Source organism: Anticarsia gemmatalis, chromosome 6 (genome assembly GCF_050436995.1).
Source record: "Anticarsia gemmatalis isolate Benzon Research Colony breed Stoneville strain chromosome 6, ilAntGemm2 primary, whole genome shotgun sequence".
Classification (NCBI taxonomy): Eukaryota; Metazoa; Arthropoda; class Insecta; order Lepidoptera; family Erebidae; genus Anticarsia; species Anticarsia gemmatalis.
Window position 1 is genome coordinate 5,534,650 of NC_134750.1, and position 21,662 is coordinate 5,556,311.

The 21,662-nt window shown below is 35.4% G+C and overlaps 1 protein-coding gene across 1 annotated transcript; it reads left to right on the top strand.

Moving 5' to 3' along the window:
• Positions 1-2,966: 2,966 nt before the first annotated feature.
• Positions 2,967-20,602, top strand: LOC142973586 (ras-related and estrogen-regulated growth inhibitor-like protein). The gene is made up of 6 exons (XM_076115435.1): positions 2,967-3,247; positions 16,747-16,803; positions 17,748-17,824; positions 18,475-18,656; positions 19,020-19,203; positions 19,576-20,602. Exons 1-6 carry the CDS (start codon positions 3,184-3,186, stop codon positions 19,642-19,644), a joined length of 633 nt encoding a protein of 210 aa, XP_075971550.1. The 5' UTR covers positions 2,967-3,183; the 3' UTR covers positions 19,645-20,602.
• The last annotated feature ends 1,060 nt before the right edge of the window (positions 20,603-21,662 follow it).

The following is a 21,662-nucleotide window of genomic DNA, read 5'->3' on the forward strand; positions in this document are numbered from 1 at the left end:
TGAGAAATTTTGTATGCAAATCTGATCAGCGCCTCTAACGGGCGTCGTAGAAACTATTTTGGCAGTGCATTTTAAATATCAAACTTTCGATAGTCCACAGTACAGATACAGTACCAACTGAAGAGAATCGCGCTACCGTTCCCCGCTCATAAGTAGAGTCGTGGACTCAAAGCTTCATGACTTAAAATTGTAAGATAAAGGCTAGTATAACATGGGTTTAAATTTTAGTCTCACATTACGTCAGTTAATGTTTGTTAAGCAAGACGATTTCCGGTGGTATTTCCTTTACTAATTACGGATGTACGTAACCGAAATAATAGTAGAGTCACACAAATATTAGTTTCGAGCGGGGATTCACGCGGTGCAAGGACAGCATTTGTTTAGTAGTAATGAGCTTTATGACTGTACTAAGGAAATTTAATTAGGTAGATCTTTGCCTAATTAATTATAATCATATCTGAGAATCTCAGATAACCAGCATTTTCACCTGAATTGCGGTCAATGCCCTGAGTTAGGACGTTTATTTAAATAATAAATCTATCTCTTAAATAACATAATTAGCAATATAGAATGCTCATTGATATCTGTCAACAAGAAACCTTAATCCAAACAAAGTATCGAACAGGGTTCCCATTTGAATTGGCATTAGTCTTGTGCCGCATTCTGTTTCTGAATATAAGCTTTATCACGCCTGTCTATATGCATCATCGTTCTCATAGCTGCCCAGACGGCGACGACAGACACTCTATTTCACTAACTAAGAACACACGACATTAGAGCGAACTAACAAAGGCCTTGTTAAAATTCTTCTATACGAAACCGTTAGGGCGTCCTATTAAAATGAAACAAAACTGTAGAATGCATTAGGAAACAATCCTCGATTTCGTTGCAAAAACGAATCGTCTGTTATTCAACAGTTGACGAAAAACATTGTGAAATATTTGTAACGTGCGGAATTGGAATTAGTAAAATATTGGCTGTTAGTCAATCTATGATCTACCCTGTAGGCACTGCACGCATATGAATATTTGTGTCATTCGGTACAGTTCGTGTTAAAAGTGTTTTAGATTAGTTACCTGTTAAGCGTGTTGTGTCGTTTATGCATTCCAATTTTATTAACTATGCTATCTATTTTAAAGCGTGTTTAATCTTAATTGAAACCTTCAAATACTGTTACACTGAGAAACTCTAGCGTCTAGTCAATTAGGAGTAGATAACTGATAACATAAGAAAACCTCTCCGTATTCTTATTCCAGGCATACATTCATGACATTCCTTCACAAGGTATGAAAATGCCTCTACTAATAGATATTCATTCATTTCGTCCCACCCGTTTCGCTTCTGCTACATTTATACATTTCGTCATCAATGTCTCCCGGTCGCTATTACTACGTTTATGACTTTTCCAATGTATGAGTGTGTATTATTATTTTCATGGCGTTACAAATTTTATATTTTCTTTTGAGACAAACTAAATTGTATCGTTATCATACTCGGATAGTATTAAATTTTATTGTTCACTAGCTGACTGGCGCAACTTCGCTTGCGTCGCATTAGAGAGAATGGGTCAAAATTTTCCCTGTTTTTGTAACATTTTTACTGGTACAGGAGTACCAGTAGGTACTACTATCAGGAGTACTACTACTTAACTACTAGTTTAAGATCATAGTGCAGCCGCACCCTATTGTAGAAAATTAATGATGTTAGCGCGAAAAATTACGAGAATTTTTAAGTCAATTAAAAGGCTATCAAATTTTATGAAGGTGCTTTTCAAAGAAATTTGCACCCATTTACTTTGTAAACATACATAGCTACGTGTGTTTTATTTCCTCAAGACTCAACTACTTAACATTATTCATTGTTTTAGACCGTGGAATGCTTTCATATGCTTATGTAATGCGTTTCAAGCATTCCAATAACCTTTAATTTAAGAATTTGGGGGAAAACGAGAAATGTGTGTTCGAGTACTTGTTGCAGTTATCACTTTACGACATGGTTGTACATTATATCATATCACATGTCGGCGCGTATTGGCTGTTGGCATACATTCCGCGGATTAAGCGCACAGTCTGCTCTCCTAACCGTAATATTCGCTGATAGTACCACGACAAGCCCTGTGTTCCTTCAGCACACTGACTCCTAGCTTACTGTCTGTTCCTGTCAAACATTTCACTTAAAGCCATTAAACGCTTGTCACGGTTTTTTATCCAAACATCAACGTTATTATTGGATCTGCGATTGAAATTTTAACACACAAAAAATATTGTAGCCGCAGCCAATCATCATTAGCCCAATTACTTTAACAGTTGCTAACACGGGTTAACTTTCCATATTGTAAAGCACGCTACATTCGCACATTTTGGCACGCCAGCTCTGTAACCTAGTCTATCTGGGTTCCATATGTAGGTCCATACAAACCGCACGGTCTACATCTCAATTAAAGCTATTGTGAACATTGATAACAATCGAAGAATATGCATCATCATGTCTCGTGGATTATTATTGACTAGCTGACCCGCGCAACTTCGCTTGCGTCACATAAGAGAATCATATTTTTCCCGTTTTTGTAACATTTTTCACTGATACTCTGCCCCTATTGGTCGTAGCGTGATGATTTATAGCCTATAACCTTCCTCGATAAATGGGCTATTTAACACTGAAAGAATTTTTCAAATTGGACCAGTAGTTCCCGAGATTAGCGCGTTCAAACAAACAAACAAACAAACAAACAAACAAACAAACTCTTCAGCTTTATAATATTAGTATAGATTATTGAAAATTAATTGCAGTTTTTGTCCAACAATACTGACGTTTTGAGTACAAATCACAGTCTGTAATATAAACGGTAGTTCCATTAATATTGTTGTTGAGCGATGCACCGATTTCTGCAACAAAAAATACACTGAAAGACAAATGAGTTTGTATTCAAATGTCTCTCACTGCTCACTCTAATAGACGTGCCTGAATGCGCCTTGCGCCAATTTCGTTTGACGGCAGTCGCTCGCAAGCAGGTGCGTTGTGCGCGCGTGCGTCCGCCATCATTGAGTAACAGCTGATATTGCCGCCAACGCGATCTTTCTTGTAAATCGAATATTCTATATTATAAACGAGTACGATCTTAAGCTGACAGATTTTAGATGCACATACATTAGTAACAAGTGCAGTGACTCTATAAACGGACTAATGAAGATGACAGTTAATCGAATAAGAGTTGTGGTGCTGGGGAGCGCGCGCTGCGGCAAGTCCGGTAAGAATAACCTAAGGAAAACATTAAATTGTTATTAGCAGGTGACTAACACGATTGGAGCGCATAGTTTCCTGACCCAAGTCATTTCATTTTCATTTCGAATGTCTGGATAAAATTAGGCTTTAACGACCTGTCGATAATTACGGCTTTTTTGTTTTTTATGCATCGTCGAAATCAATTATCTCTAATGGTTTGAGAAAAGTTTTTACTTTATTTTGAATACCCCGAGGTAGTTATTAGGACTATTAATTTAATTATAGGCCGTGCTATAGATTAGTTATAAACAGATGTATCTAATCTTTTACCGGCTGGTTTAGTTGATATTTAATTGGTTTAATTTGAGATATTAGAGACATATTACGGCACCAATCGAAATGGAGAAATTTATGATACTTTAAATCGTGATTGTTATATAATTTTATTAAGAAAGATTATGTTTTTATGAGTACCGGAGCCTTAATGATCAGATTTTGAAGTAAAATACACCAGGAGCATTTGTTGTGGGTTCATTTGAATTATGTAAACACTTTCTACTCTTAACACTTTTACAGCGATCATATAAAATACAAAGTATATGAATTGACACGTAGATGGTAACTTAAGCGAGTTCCATAACTTCTATAACCTTACTCTACCAACTGAATACGTATTTCAATGTAACATATTGGCTTCACTATTGCCACGTTCAATAACATTGCTATTCTCTACCATTCTAGATTTCATCAAATGTGTGATTATCAATATTTATGTCTACAAATCTTTTAAATGCGTCTGAAGCATCGAGAACACCAATTTATTTCTTGCTTTTACAATCTAGAAAACAACAGAAACTAATAATTTCGCTCTTCAAACTTGATTAGCTAACGCGCAATATTTGCAATCATCACTCAAAAATGCAAGGCACGGAAGTTATGCATTAAAAAAACATGATAAAACAAATAGATGTGTTTATGTTGGACAATGTTATCATTGTTTGTACTTGGATGAGTTCCACGGAATCGGCCACTAGGCTGTTGACACAGTATGCGCGCTTTATCACCCGGCTCTAGACGACTGATAACCGACAGTTACTATGTGTTGCACCTATGTAACAAAGGGTTGCTAAACTGTAATTGTTACATATCTTTTGCGTCATGATGTTGCTTCGAACGTTTCACTATGACTTAATGATAGGTAACGATTCTAAACTGTTATTAAGACTGACTGACTTTGTATGAATCCTTTTAACTTTATGACTTTTGACCTATTTTTGTATGATATGTTTCAATTTGATTGCAGTAATGTTTGAGAAATATGTAATTATTAGATGTTACGCTTTTATGACGGGTGTAGCAGCAGATAGTGATGGGTATAGTGACCCTTAACATATTTTTAAGGCCGGCTTTGCCGTTTCTTAATGATGATAACTAGTTTTAAGAGTATAATTTAGATAGACTTTAGTTAGTAGGTAGTCTATCTGTCGGTAGTAAACCACGATCTTAATATTTTGTTTGCATTGAAATGTTTTCAATGTTTACAATCCTCACGACAAATAAAGAATCTTTGTTCTCGTCTGGGCATCCCCTTTATTATCGCTTCGAGTACTGAGAAGCCCCAGTAGTTAAGAAATAAAGAGGATTGCTCATATTACTATTAACGAGAAATATGATTGTTCTATTTATGACAGTTAATGTATTGTACCCTACTAATCCGTTTGTATTCGGATCTTCTTTAAAATAATTTTGACGTAAATACTCATAACTTTTAAACTTTCCCGACAGTTTGCAACCACGGTCAGTTTAACGTGGGCCGAAACTTCAAGCACGTTAGCGTTACTTCTCATACAATGCGCCAAAATATCATGTTTGTGTTAATTCTCTGTACAATATTTTATAATAAACGTAAGTATTCCGTTTCTTAGTCTGTGCATAACTCCGGATGTACCACAGCCTTGGGTTGAAAATTGCAAGGATACAATTAGTCACGATAGTTAGCTCCACGCCTATAAAGCTTGTTAACTATATTCGCTACAAGATTAATCACCAACACGTTTTGTTTTTATTTCAAGTTCAGCTTGGGAAGTATTTTGAACGCCGGTATATCTTCATTAAGTTATTAGAAACTATTGAACGAAGGAAAGGTCGTAAAACTATCGGATGTTGAAATGATTTGTAAAAATCTGAAGATGTTTTTTCTGATAGCTTTTAATCAAAACATTTGAGTTTCAATATGATTCTTTTAACAGAAAAGTTCTTGTTGACAATATGTATAGATGTGAATGAAGCAAGGGAAGTTTGTAAGGATCGTGGCAAGTGGCGTTATTTGGTCTCTGCCTAACCCTATGAAAAAGAGGCCTGAAATTACGTATTTATGTATAACAGTTTCCTTGTTTTACAAAATTGTGGCTACAGCGTTACAGTTGTTGTAAAAATAGTTGAAGAGATCTGTATATTATTAAAATACGTGGAGTATTACGTAGTTGTTAGTATTTTTTTGATAAACAGCGCGTACGTCACAGAGAATCTCACGAATTCGCGTCATAGCGGCATTCTCAGACGCCACTAACATTGACATTGTTCGACGATAACTGTTTTATATAAACATTGCGCTTTTAAATAAAACAAATACGTATTTATTCTAACAGAACAACGTATTTGAATGTCAAAACAAGTATTCAGTGAAGACGGGGAATTTTATTTTAATCTTCGTGCATTTATACACCTGTTTTTCTGTGTTGTATGCTCACAACATCACGTGAATAAGCGCAGAAAGTTTATTAGAATAAAGTTGAATTGAAATAATTTCATCGGTCATACATTGATTTGGGAATACTCGCTTACGAATTTCCCAGATTAACCATTCTTTAAAACTATCTGGCTTTTCCCCAATGTCATATTCTTCTTTTCCCATGACAAACAGTAAAACAATTTCAGAAATTGCGAAAGTTAGTGAAATGAATTATTTTCAGAGTCACTAAAGGAGTTCAAAGTCACTAGAGAAGCCATAAATAGTTTAAAAAACACAACTTCATTAGCCAACATTGTCTTTGACAATTTATTTGACACTGAAAAGTAAGCCATATTGTCAAGGTTGGAAGCCTTACGTGTAAAAATTGCACCCTTAAAAGTCACTCTTGAAGTTCATGGGCAACAAAAAGACGACTATGGCAACAGATGTTGGCCATATTCAAACAAATAAAACTATAAAACCAAACGTAAGGATAATTTATTTGGTGAAATATCATAATCTCGAACATTATTCTATAGTGTTCAAGAAATTGCGGACAGCTCTTCAGAACGTATCTTATAAATGTCAAACACTCGATAATATCGACAATATGTCGCGATGCAGGATTTAACTAATTTCTAGAAGGTTCCAAACCTACTGACATAACTCCATGTGTGATTGGACTTGACCTTAGTTGCATGAACACCACAATTTGCAGTGTTACCGCTATTAGACTACTACAAGTCTAAAACGACTACTTATTATACCTTAAGTATTCCGAACTAAATGAGTTATCGCGGTGTTCGTAGGCGGTGGTTTACTGTCGTGTATACAGTTTGTACGTAATCTAAACTCAGCTTCTTATGGCTACTGGGTTCGTGGTGCTCCACGTGACCGGGGAACTGAATAATATCCATATAATCTATTAATATACACCAATTGTGATAATATCAACGATAGCATCGAAGTGAAATGATTGAAGTTCAAAGAGAATGATCGACGTCTGTTTGTTTGTAAGAATTAAGAAGAGGATGGTAATTTTAAATAATCTTCTGATTTATTCTGCACTACATAATTTTTGTAATACAATATTGTATGATTTATTCGATAAAATAAATAAAGATTGATTTTATTCAGTTAACATAAGTAATATACTAAGTTTTAGTGTTTCTCGAATAAAAGAAAACAAAAAATTAAAATGTATTATCATATCTTGGGTTCTCAATTTTTCTTTACGTTTAATTCTCACATCTATATGCGTCGGTATCTAAATGACTGGGATTTTTCAATCGCCTGTTACATCACCCACGGGCCACGGGAAGTGACGCTGTAATGGTAAAATCTATTCGCAGCAAGACCACACTGCAATGTTTGTACATAATACCTTCATATTCGGCAATCGGATTAGACCCGTTACTTTTGTCACACATGAGTAAACATGCCCGATGCACGGGTAACGCGTGGGATCTATGTAGGCGGTTACGACAACACTTAGTCAGCCAAATGAAATAGTACTACGGTTACTAAGAAATTATACTGTACGCGGAATAGTCATCGAATCGCTATCTTCGACGGGACGAAAATAGACATAGTTGAAACATTCTCCGAAAATATACGATTAAGAATTTAAGGAACTAATTCGTAAACATTAGCTAGAACAGGTTTCAAAATAAACTTGTTAAATATGTTGTTACAATTATCTAAACTAATAGTTAACTCAAAGCGCATAATCCTATTACTGTAACAGGATGAAGCAGAGTAAACTATAACCTTGCATAAATAACGCAACAACTACGGAAGTAACTCCACAAGTTCTACATAAACAAGCGCACAGGTAGAGCAACATTCAGTGCTAATGCACTCACTCATAAGTTTGTTTACCCCCAAATATTTCATCCATTTTGTTTTATCAGACAATACCTTCTATGTTGATCATCAACTCCCAGATGTGCGCAGGAGTTTTAAAATTAGATCACAATTAGCTTCTTGGCTACGGCACAAAGAATTCGGAAGATAAATAGAGCAGTCACATATTTGATTTACTGATTATTGCTAAGAAACACCAAGTTTTCTTGTTGAAGGTGTATTTAATATCAATGGTAGCTGATAAATTGAAAGTACGTGGGAAGGTTAAATTACTTGTTGACCGTGCGTAAAATAAAGGTAAAGAAATTACTGAATGCTAAACAAGTCACGATAAAATTACAATGTAAGATATTCGTTACGCCTGCCACAATGAGTAAATTGTAACCATCACGACTCTTTACCCACGAGCATTTGAAATGGAATCCAGAAAAAACGTGAAAACTGGTGTAATTGAATGCCTTTGATGAACAAATCTTAAATAGTGAGTAGCGTTAGGTACACCAAGTAAATAAAAATTTGCATTCTTTAATACATCATTGACGTTACGAAATGGTTACACAACGTATTATAATACAAGTCATAAATCAATCTGCGTATAAATTTCAAGTATATAATAATATATGTAGCGTTAAATATAGTTATCTAAATTTAAAATAGAATTACAACGAGACAGAACATTCGTCACGTCTTTGGTATCTTGGTTTGAGACTCAGACGGAACTGCGAGGGAGGAGCGACCATAAATACTGAGATGGGCAACACTTGGGTACAACTAGCTATTAATACGTACTTACAACCGTGCTTGCAAGAATTCACAATAAATTATTCATCCAGTACAGTTATTGTTCGCGATATGTACGAAAACCATTATGTTGTCAATATGAAACGGGGTCTTTATTTTTGGTTGAATATTTAACATTTTTGTATGACTTTCTTTTTACTGCTTTATTGATAATGATGACATTTATTGCAATAAAACTTTATTGTCTTCGCCTAATTATTTTCCGAAAATAACTGACGCAAGGGTATATTTATGGCGAGTCCCAGAATGCAAAGTCAAAACATCGTATCAATAAATCAAATAAATTAACTCTATTAGTAATTGAATAATGCTCTAATTGTGGCGTATGAGGCGTCCTATTTCACTGACGTTTATTTACAGGTTACTTTCCAGGTGGATAGATACAGTAAATTAAATCACTCGCCGAATGGCCGCATACCCGCATTTCTTCATAACCTAAATATTTGGGAGCTCATTAGTGTTATGTATACAGGCTAGATGAATTTTAATACTTATCGGATGTATTCATGATTAATTTATTGTTGCTTTACTACATAGTTTTTCTTTATATTAATTGGTTCTTAATAGAGGCTTGAGTATTCCATTCCAAACCGACAAGCGCTGACTTTATATTCACATTGTTTTTTTCTTACTTTGTCGTAAACTATAGCTATTGTTCTTTTAATTCGATTTTCATTTTTTATCTTCTCTGTCAGTAATCGATTTCTAGAAATGGTGAAGAAATGATTGAAAAACCTGTCACGTCTATTTTTATACTCCCAACTAAGTCTATGACATTCGTTATACGTAAACGACTTGTCTAACCTTAGATTCTCAATCAATAAACATTACACGTGAGTACTGGCAACTACTCGTATAAGGTTAAACCACGTCAGCTAATATAATATCCCTGTTTAGGAAATAGAACTGATAGTAATGACATACAACGGGAAATATAAAATTCCGACGCGCGTTATCGTATAAACATTGTACATATAGCGCAATGGTTGTGTAACTAAACTCCAATGAACCTCTAAAACATATACGGCTTCGAGACACATTGCGGTTTGTTCACACATGGGCACGTGTTAATATATTAAGACACGGTCCGAGATACGCCAAACAAATTGACTGACAAACTGACTCCAGCGCAACAACAAATAAATCATGCGCGGACCATTAATGACTCATTCAACATTCAAACGTCGCTAATCGCCAATTAATATCGGTTAGGAAACTACGAAATGCTACCATTTGATATAGTATTATGTAGACGTGTTGCTATGTAATAGAAAGTATAAACAATAACTTAGCGAAAGCTAACACGGTGAAATTGATTTATAGCGTAGTCGTCGGATGTCGTTTTTAGGAAACACTCCAATATATTAACATAACAATTATAAGATTAGGTAAAAACGTTGAACGGATGCCGCGATCATTGAGCAATGTTACGATCACTTCAATGTTAATGGTTTCATACAGAATTGTGGTTTTATACCGCGATATTTTTTATGTTTGTTATTATAAAGTTTTTTTATCGATAAATTCAATTGAAGTGTTTAGAAATTTACTGTGTTTATGGGAACAGAAATAGGTGCAATGTTTGCACAGACACATAGACTAGAAACACGTTTCTTAGTTTTTATGTCTAGTACCCGGATTTTACACGAGAACTAGACTAGTGTTCTCTGAGGTTTAACGTGATTTAGTTCAATAGGCTTGGATTTCTCTCTCTTTCTGGCTATTTGTCCCATATGATAGTGGGGTCAGCCTTCCTTACACTCTTCCTCCACTTCGCCCTATCCTTGACGTCGTCTTCCTCAACCTCACATGCCTTCATGTCTCGTCTCAACACTTCTGTCCATGTGGTCTGGGGTCTCCCTCTTGGTCTTTTTACGGGGACGGACAGCTCTAATACCTGGTTGCCAACGTTATCAGGTTTTCGTAATCAGATTTAATTTCAAGTTCCTATATTTTATACTGAAGCCATTTCTCTGGAAATCGTTTTTGTAATAAGATGGTAATTTCATGCGAGACAAAAAAATAAGTTTAGGTTAGTAGATGTTGAACTTAATTAGAAATAACTAAATCGTGTCATGAATTCCTTATTCTATTATTGTGTCTCTACCTAATGAAATATTAATGTATTGTTCTAATGAACTCAGATAACATAATAATCTTATCAAACGTGATTATTATCCAGACATACTAATCACACGTTTCAATAATCAAATTACATAGATTTGATTTGTTTGAAAAGTTATGAATGTATTATTAAATTAATATAACTTATAAGTAATCACAGTTTAAGCCGTATCCAATGATTACCAGCCGCAAATGATTGGTTTCATATGATTATTAATATTACATTATAATTTATTTAGATTATCATGTTATGAGCACTTTTGATCAGCATTAAAAGCCTTCAGTTTCATATCAAAAGCATGTTTCTGGTAAATATTGTGACTACTACTACATATTCGCTTTGATTAATAAAGTCAAACGTTTGTATTGTATGTCAATGTCATTGTCAAACAGTGTCAAACGCTTAGCTTTGAATAATGGTTCCAAGGAAACGCCTTGTGGCACTCCCGCTACAGTCGAAAAACCCACATGTTACTGATGTATTTAAAAGTAAGTTAAGAAATTTCGTTACCGCAATTATACTTTCCTACAAAACATGCTCCCACGGGTTCGAGCAAAGGCATGCTTGAGTTAGCATTAATGAGTGTCAGACCTTACGTAACCAACAAACAATCAATCTTAAGTCCACATCTTGATTATATGATGAAGTTAACTTCTCTTAGGCTCTCGACACGCTTGCCCCGAGTGGTTACCGGTAAACACGAAGTAATTACGAGTGTTTTGATAATAATTAATGTAAACACTACTTAAGATCCCGAGGAACTCATTTCGTGACGCAACTTTAAGTGCTGCTCACACAGATTGACAGGTGTGTTAAGTTTTTAATTTTTCAAATTAATTTTAATTACACTCGTATTGAGTGTACTTTTTTGAGTCGTGTTTTCGTTTGCTCACACAATTTAAGTTAAGTAGGAATGTTTAAACTTATAATTTCGAATGCCACTTTCAAAATACTTCAATGACTTAAGAAAGTTTATGGTTCAGAGAAGTATCTGAAGCTAAACAGAAGTCGATAAACATCCACTTGAAACATAAAAGTTGCAAATTTTATTAGTTTGCGTTGGAGTAGGTGTAATGTTTTCATTTGAAAGACAATAGCAATTGCCTCGAATTTATGTTTCTCATAACCGAATCATCGATGTAACATTTACGGATGATATAAAACCTTTTCGTTTCGGGATCATAGATCGAGAGCGAGTAAATGTCAACTGCAGTAGTATTTATAGCGTTGCGCGCGCGCAGCTCAGCCGCATGCCGTGGTGCGCGGGCGCGGGCTGGCGCGGGCGGGCGGTCGCACTGAGTCACCCGGTCAGACGTCTGCCGGGACACCCGCTTCACGCACCGCGCCACCACTCACCACGCACACTCACTCACTACGAAACACTACAACACGTTGTCGACCGAATATTCGATCGTACAGTCAGCGTCCCAAATAGATTCGCACAGTTAGAATTATATTTTTAGCGAAGAAAGAAATGTCTCGATTTATCTTGTTCGCTTTTGTATAGTCACGCACTATTTTGTTAACATGTTGAGCTTTTAAAACACAGAAGTATGGATACAAACTTTAAGCAGCTGTTAGTACATTTTCTAATAACACAGTGTATTGTTTTTTGTTTTGAATGTGTTTCGATAAGTAGGTATCTGATTTACATTTGTATTGATGGTATCGTGTTTTTACTTTCGCTGTTTGCTCTTCTCACTTTTATGTTTACATTGAATAATATCGATGCGTAATTGTGAACATGAGATTCGCTCCTCAGTGTATTTAACTGTCAATGTCTGGGCGGTTCTGTTCTGCGTCCGTGTGCCACCTTAGACCTTTGTTTGTAGTAAATTCCAGGTCAACTTTTCTAGACTTTTAGGTCAAATAAGACTCATCGTTGTCATATCTGTCAAAAATAACTGCAGTGAAATTCTAATTAGCATGTCAACACAATATTAACCATATGAGAGAAAGCTTCATATCCTTAGAACATTAGCGACAAATAAAAAATAATTGCCTGTTTTTCATTTTATAGGCATCAATAAACTTAATAGCGAATGGTGTATTGGAGACGCAAAAGAAAGACATGTGCCTTAATTAAGTGGCGTTTACGGAAATAAACGGAACGTAAAAATGTAAATGAAACTGTCTGGCGTCCAATTACTGGTGGTAGCGTGGCGAACAAGCCGGGATCGCAGCGGTGATCACCTCGCCGATGCTCTTAATTAACATTTAGCTTGCTACCGTATACACTTAAGGGACGTCGCTTAAATCCCTCGTTTCCTCGAGTCCCGTTATGGCTCTCGTTACTGACTCTACTTTATTCACATTCACGAAACTTTACGTGCGAAAGCCTCGACCACTTCACGGTCAAGATCTTAATAAGACTTACCATGTAAGTAGGGTCTCAATTGCAAAACAGTAGTTGAAACATCTGTCACTGTATGTATTGTAAGGTATGGGATACCTATTTCGGTCGGCGACGCGTTGTAGTAACGAGAGTTCTGTCTTGTTACACATTTAACCCAGATATATTGGTATGAGGCGCTATCTGTAATTCTGTGTAGAGTAATGTGGTGCGGTTCACCTTGAACCGCCTAGCTATCAGTGTTCGAGTGAAAGTACTCGTTAGTATAATTGGTACGACTCAAGCCGCATGTTTATTTTGCACGAATTGATAAGGATTTTCAGATTCTGCAATACTTGTCTGTGTAGCTGTGTACCTACGCTTTACAGTAGGAGTTCCAGTATTCTTAATGAAGTTATGAAGCGGTACTCGTTATCTTGGATCTTTAGCAAAAACTCGTGCCATTGTTAATTTTGTCTCGAATTTATTCACGTAGGGACTACATGGTTTTCTTAAGTTTGTTACTGATTGCACAATAATAATAATATGCAGATCTGTAAAGTCGAAAACGGAATCAATTTATGTCTCAAACATGCACTTTTTATGTTAACATTTAACATGTTGTTTTATTTGTGATCGTATCTGTTTTATTTATCCAGAAGAAATCACTGAACAGCGTTGATTAATCAGACTAAAAATAAACATCAATAGCTCAAAGCCAATAAAACTAGTGAAGTGTTTACTCTCGGCCAATAAAGGATTCTCGACCGGGAGAGTGAACATAAAAGGAAAGTTCGACAACCTCGATAGATAGCCGTGAAATCGCAATTAACATACATCGATTGTTTTGAGCTGGTTCATTGAATCTGAACACATCACCGCCCATCGCTCCTGACCCGTCAGTCCTGACATACAAACATAATATAAAAGCATCCTATGCATATTTTGCTACTTAATCAAACCGCAGATAAATGAGATGCGGTCAAAGTTTAAACACTTTTTTCCAAATTAGAATAGAATTTAGGTTAAGCTTTAGATATGATTGAAAGAGATAGACTCACGTCACTGGCTAGATAGTCCAAAACGGTAAGTTTATGATTTGGTAGCAATGCAATGCACTCTCTACAAAGAGAACAGGCTAAATTCCTCGTAGAGAGAACCGTGGGTTGGAAAAGCTAGTACAAACATAAAACATAACTCTATTAAACTACTCATGTCATAAAGCAGAAGCTGAATAATAAATCGCTTGATACGTTTATAGTTTTTCTGCTTATGGCCACTATTCGACAGAAGCAAATCTCCATAAAACTAGCACTACATGATGAGATGTGACATTTCACGACGGTTTTATGACTTATGATCCATCGATACTAGATTTTAATCAGACACGCAAGATTGATTTGCTATTCGATATCTGTCTATCATCAAATTCTGGTCTGTCTGGGCCATTACAAGTTCAATATTCAACAACTATGCCTTAGAGGTAAATATTGAAAGTAGTATGTATAGGTCTTGTTTCTAGGTCATAAATATTTGTTCTAATGCTAGACTTCGATAAGATTTCAATGGAATAAACAGGAGTGAGTCAACTGGAAGAAATGGGTTAATGTTTAAATGGTGTTTGTGATTTGAAGTCGATAAATCTGGGGCTTCATCATCATCAAAATTATTTACGATTCTTAATATTTAGCTACTATTGAATGTTGATTACCTATTTTATCTTTTTGTTGATGACTACTGTTGTGATCTGATATACCATCGTATTCTAAATCACAAAAGGCAAAGGTTAGAATGGTTGTATTTTCAAAGACAACATCAACCTGTTTACTCAATCAGTATTGTTATCAGAATTCGGTTCTTTATTGATGCAAGCGTTGTAATATTTTGGAAACTCGCTGTCTACAGATTTAGATACTGTAGAACATACACGGGAATCTACATTTTATCTAACAAATGATGTACGGAAGATAACCTCAACCAACTTTGGGAATAAAAAAGTTGTGTATTTTTATGAAGGGCTTGATATCTTTCTCTATATGAGTTTATATGTATGAGATTGCATAATAGTGTAAGATTACAATAGTGCATTGGAAATGTCGGGTTATTAGCCTCTCAATACAATAGCTGTAGTGTAATGTCTTAGAAAATGGGTCGCTATCAATTTTCATAGATCATTTCCGTGTTCTTGCGTGTTATGTGATGTATCAAGTACTAAGTTCATGTTACATTGAATTATTCGATAGCTAAAACTGAAAGTTATGTAAACTCGCTTACTCTTTAAACCCAATTTAGACTGTAATGGAGTGATTTTAAAAAAAGCTAATCTATTTTTATGCATATACTTAATTGTCATTCAAATGGGGTGAGCGGTTCTACCACGAACAATTAACAGTCAGACATTATATAAAATATTAATAAATTTACTTTTCTGAGATGTCTGTTTTCCTTTTAATTTCATTAAGTGGCGCCAGACGGGGTTGTCACTTGACTATGACAGTTGGTTAATTAAAGTCGGAAGTCCAAAAAGGTCTGACAAGTGGTCTAAATTGGTAAAAGATACTTTACCTACGAAGGTAAACAAACCGACGAAGAAGGTCTTTTTATAGTAAAAATAGTTGTATTAAAAGACGTATAAACGTGAAAAGGGCAATGACTTTATGCGGGCAATACTATATTTTTATTAAAAAGTATGTTACAAGAAAAATTTTTTTTTTTGACGCCAAGTGTATTCGAAATGTGAGGTTTCCAGACGACAATTTCTATTACTATTAAACTAACTTCGAATTCCAATTTTTATTTGTATGTACTTTACACAGTAGTATAATCAAATAAATCACTAATATACTTATATTGATTCGGAAGGCATACAATCTTTCAATACGTGTTCAAAGTGTTCATAACACCGAAAGGCAACTAAGTTGTTTTTTATAGACTCTAAGCTTCATGTAGCAGACTTGTAACCAAAGTGACTGTAATTACTACCTACGGGATGAAAGCGTGATGTTTATGTAGGGTAATGCACGGATAATTAGATAGCATTTACATTCAAGATAAAAAACGTGAAGTCTATCAAGATATTAATAGACAACTACTGGTTCTGAGAATAAACTATCTTTGCGTTAAGTAGAAGATACGTTTAGATTTTTTATAATCTGACGGATTAGATTAATAGTTTCGACTCGCCGTACACCGTCTGTTTTATTTATTGAAAGTTTGACAATAGTAATTGTTATATCCAATTAAAAGGTCACATTCCTGTATCTAATCTTCAAACCTCTAATTCCTTTTCGTTCCCCTATAATAAAAGAAGACTATAAAACATTGATTGTTCATAAAAGCTAATAGTAAAGCTCTCGTCTTTAGTGTTAATTGCTCCGGTAGTTGACCAATAATTTTAATACACCTTTAGCCCTTTGTTACTTTCCCTCTAATTGAGGCTTGTAGTTATAAATTCATTGAGGGGCACAAATTTTGTAACACCTCACCAACAGCCGCTAATTGCTGGCTTTCTCTGTTACCGCCTTGTATTTCCATTAATCGATGTGTTTTATCTTGTTAGATAAAGAGTGAACTAAAAGTGTAATCAAATACATGTTCTTTACTTTATTGATAACAAATTAAACAGCGTTTGTTGCGCAATTGTGTAAATGTAGTGTTTTATTGTTGCAGCGGTGGTGGTTCGTTATTTAACCAAGCGCTACATCGGCGAGTACAGCTCCACCGGCGGTGAGTAAATTTAGAAATTCGCTACTGTATTAATGAGGTTTGTTTACACACTTCTCTATACATTGCTAATCTTTTCGAGGTTTGTGGGATTTTCCTCCAACTCATTGGAAAGCCACAATTGACTCAATACTTTTATCTAGATAATCTGTGTACGAGTATGTGTATGATCAATCCTCTTCGACCCAGCATTAGAAAGACTAAATGTCACGCAATAAGTTTTTGCACGGTTGGTTATCAGATAAATAGACCTATTGTGTATTGAGGTTATCGGAACAGTAATAATTGTATGTATTTTTCACTGGCACACCTCCCGGCTCCTGATCGTTTCGTTGATATGCGAAGAGTGTCAGTGTTGGTCTAAAGACAGAAATACCAATCAACATGAGCCCTTACAGAGGGCACTTACCAAATGCCAAGCATTGAGTGCCAATGGACGGTTTATTTGCGATATTGGCAAGATGCAGCGCGGGAGTGCCAAGGCTGACCGACGCCGGCGCCGGTCTCCGCAGGCCGTCGACCTTTGTTTCGTATTACATTATTTTGATGATAAATAAAAAAAAAATAGGAACAACAACAACACATATTTCAGTTCTCCCATAAATGTGCCAGACGATTTTGATTAAATTCCTGACTTTCATATCGTCGGAATTAAACAATTCTTGTGCTATTATTGCCGAATCGTTGGTTATTTTCCCAGTTATCAACATTAAAATCTTTGCGTTCTTAAAATCTCTTTTCAGTTGATTTATTGCATTTTTTTTTGTATATATCAGTGACACTTAATAAGTCATTTGGCGTATCGCACGAGTGCATTACGGGTTGTAACCTAGATCTGTGTGACTGATAGCATCTTTCAGAAAGTCAATATATTACGAGGCCGGTATTGAGAACGCGTTGAGTGTGTGATTGTGTTGTGCAAAAGTAACTATAGGTTTTGTTTTCAGATTTCCTGTATCAACATCGGGTGGCGTTCGATGGCGCCACGTCTGAAGTGGAGGTTTTAGATACGTGCGGTTGCGCGGTAAATGCTTTATCTTGTCGATAGCTTCGCTAATAGTCCACGCGCTTGTAAACTGATATCACTTTAAAGTGCATCCTTTTCAATAAATATTTTATCGTTTGAAAGCATCGTGTACTTCAAGTACTATTGTGAAAGCTGCAGAGTTGAATGCACTTTTGTTGAACATGAGTTTCCGCACGCGGATGATTTAAAACAACAATAATTTGAATATGTAGTTGAACTGACAAACTGTTACATTGTGAGTCATGTGCCTTCATAACATCGTGCTCGTAATACCTTACCGGTTAATAGGCATAGAAGTGCCAAAGCAACATTTGGAATCACCTTTGGCATAAATATGACAATTAAAAGATAACAAAGTTGTACTATGACTGAGAAGATGCCAAGTAATCCACATTAACACTGACCCTCAATCTTGTAGTTCAAGTCGCGGCTCAAGATCAGCTTCAGTTTTATTCAAAATGTGTCATCATTACAAAACATTGTATGATTCACTACAAAGAGCTCATTATTACATCTTGAATCATATAAATATTTTAGTGTTGTTTAAGTTAAAAGACCCATCTATAGAATTGCTTCCGTGAACTGATTTGCTTGAAATGGCTTTTTTACCCGTGATTGGAAATTAAAACGTGCTTTTGTTTGTACAGAAACGTGGATGCCTCGCTGAACACCTTCGATGGGGAGACGCGTTCGCGGTAGTGTACTCAGTTTGTGATCGGAGATCGTTTTTGGCGGCTGCTGAACTGTTAGCATTGTTGGAAAGGACGAGACTGCCTGGATGTACTGCCGTCACTCTGCTCGGCAATAAACGAGACCTGGAACATGCCAGGTTTGTAAATTGACTTTTTACTATTGAGAACATGAAAGGAGCTTGATTAATAAAGCCTTCTCCCCGGTGAAAAACAAAATACTAGAAGAAATTCAAATATAAAAAAAACCGACGAAACAGCTTACCTATTTTCTACCAATAGCATAAAATCATTTTAGCTGATAGCATGTTACAGTCACGTGGAATTCGGAAGTTATGCTTAATATCTTTCCAAAAAAAATTGTGGCTCTTAGAGATATTAAGAGCTAATCTTAACAACACTTCTAAATCCTGCACACTATTACATAATCTAATGAGCTGTTGACCCGAGTCAAATGCTATCGACACCACTTAAGTAGCATTAAGGATGTATTTTTTAAACAGAGTTGTCAAAGCGGAAGAGGGTCAGGAGCTATCGCTGAGGTTCGGTTGTCAGTTCTACGAGGTGTCAGCGGCGGAGTCGTGCGCGGGCGCAGCGCTTGCGTTCCACGCGCTGTTACGAGAGGCGCGTGCGCTTGCTCTCTTACTACCGCCTAGACGAAAGCTTGCAGCGTATTCTGTGTCTAAGGTAAGCTTTACAGTCTTCTGTCGTTATTAATTTGAGATATTAATTTAAGATGCAGAAGTATGTATGTTCCGCAGAGAAGTGAAGAAAAGCCGTCTAATAATTGTTAGAGATATATTAGGTCGGGGAAAAAGTCTTTTCGCATTATAGTATGTATCAACTTGTAATAAAATCTTTGCTCTACACGAAAAAGCTCGATATTTGGGTACCTCACGAGGTCACTGAAAGAAAACTAATGAACCGTGTAGTAATTTGTGATTCTTGAAGCCAAAGAGATGAAATGAATTCGAAAAGACTTTTTCCCCGACCTAATATATACATATTTGTCTCCCATAAATAAGCTTATATAATAATTAATAATTTCTCTTGTCGCAGGTAATCGGCACAATTCTCGGCTTGAGCAACAAAAGTGTAAGGAAGAAACGACCATCACTCAGCATATGATCTGTCGGTCCACATACCTCTGGATCTTGTTCACTCCGCGATAGGAGTTTGTTTTTATTTCTGTTGAACAAACAGAAAATTTTGTTATCTCTGTCGATGTGGATCGAAGGGATTTGTCTGCCGGACGCCGTGTCGGATGCAAAGGTGGATTTACGATGGCTTGGAGATGAGTATACTTTATAAAAGGTTACAATGCTGATAGAATGTAACATACATTTTGCCAGTTTATAATGTATAGTGTAATATCTCAATTTTTATCTCCTTAATTTAGGATTTTAAGTAATTTTCTCTTTAATGAGCTGCGTTGATTTTATAAACGCAATTCATATACGTTTTTTCGTAAGCAATAATTATGACACTGGTCATGTTTTGTACCCTTTTTTGTGCATTAAAAAGTGACCTTATATTTAAATGATATATAATTATCTATTTTGTAATTAAACTCACAAATGAATACCATTTAATATTATTATTAGGTACAAGGTTTATAATTAGACTGAAGAAATTATAAAAAGACATCGCGTTCAATTATAATAATTTGTACTACATTGCACAATTAATATGACAAAGATTTGGCACTTCATAAAAGTTATTTAAAAATGTGGGCAAGACTTACTCAGTCTTTGAAGGTCAAATTTCTTGTTGATGAATAGAAATGCGTGTTGCATTCTGATTTTTGAACATTTTTTTTATTCAAAGAAAAGTTTGATGTGCCTTATAAATTGTAACATCGCAGTATATTTCATGCGACGTATTTTATATCATACCCAATGTTTTAATTCTCCATTTATATTAAAATGTATTGACCTTTTTGACGTCTAGTATCTAATAGAAATAAGACTGTCTCACGTTGTACATATTTATGAACTATCACATGCATATAGTTATTTTATGTCTTCAATGTATTACGTGCCATTTTCTTACTTTATGTATATTGAATAAAAAGTATCTGAGTTTATTTTTGTATTTTATTTGCTTATACGGCTTCCTACTAATAGTCCGACAACTTAATAGAGAACCTAGAAATCCCCGATTTATCTCGATTATAATTGTCAATTCTGTGTTTTTCTTAAGTAAAGTAGTTGTTTAAAACATGCCACACTTATGCACAAAATTTTATTTTGCATGAATCCGCAAACTTCGCATACAAGGCTCTCTACAATGTAGTTGGACTATAGTACTGCTTAGTTATTCAGCATTTCACTTCCACGTGTCGTATTTTTAGTTGTAAATGGATTATAGAAGGCCTATTAGGAATATGAAAGAGCTTGATAACACCGAGCCTATTGAAAGGGAAATCGGATACCGGCGTGTAAGCAGTTTTAATGCCTTCTTATATTACCTTACTAATGTCCATACCCATATATTATACATACATACTTGAGATACATAGAAAGGTCTGCACACACTAATAGATTCAGGAAAGGTAAGTATAAATAAGAAATAATTACGAAAATATCCTGGCATTAAGTCGTGTTCACTTGCCTGCGAATCGGAAAGTCCTTAACAAGATTATTAAACAAAATTATAATTTTTATCTTCTATAAGTGGTAACTTATTTAGGAGTTAGGACCTAAAAGATTTTGTTTTCTCTAGCTTTTTAAGAATTTGCATCGAGGATTTAATCTGATATCTTGAAATTGAAAATACTTGTCGATTTAATTAAAAGACGAATAGCCCTTGACTATCCCATTGCTGGGCAAAAGTCTTCTGCCTTCTTCGGGGTAAAGCATTTAAACCACCACGCTGGCCTTGTGCAAGTTGAAAACTTGACAGTTGAAGAACACAAATCTGGCCCTCTGCTTTAAATCTTTGATGCCCGGTTTCTGTGTCCATTTAACTGTATTTTATCTATTCAATAGCGTTTATTATATGAGTTTAAACGCTATTGAATAGATAAACTACCGCTAAATGTACCTCAGAAACCGGGGGTAAGTAAAACAATTCAGGAATTTATCATAAAAATTATATTTCAACTCACCGATAAACTCCATAAAGGTATTATTATTGTAATCATA

Excerpts from the sequence above, each read along its gene's own strand:
- LOC142973586 (XM_076115435.1), top strand. The coding sequence starts at position 3,184 with ATGAAGATGACAGTTAATCGAATAAGAGTTGTGGTGCTGGGGAGCGCG. Across the intron at positions 17,825-18,474 it reads TAGATACGTGCGGTTGCGCG|AAACGTGGATGCCTCGCTGA; the intron begins GTAAATGCTTTA and ends TTGTTTGTACAG. Across the intron at positions 18,657-19,019 it reads CGAGACCTGGAACATGCCAG|AGTTGTCAAAGCGGAAGAGG; the intron begins GTTTGTAAATTG and ends TTTTTTAAACAG.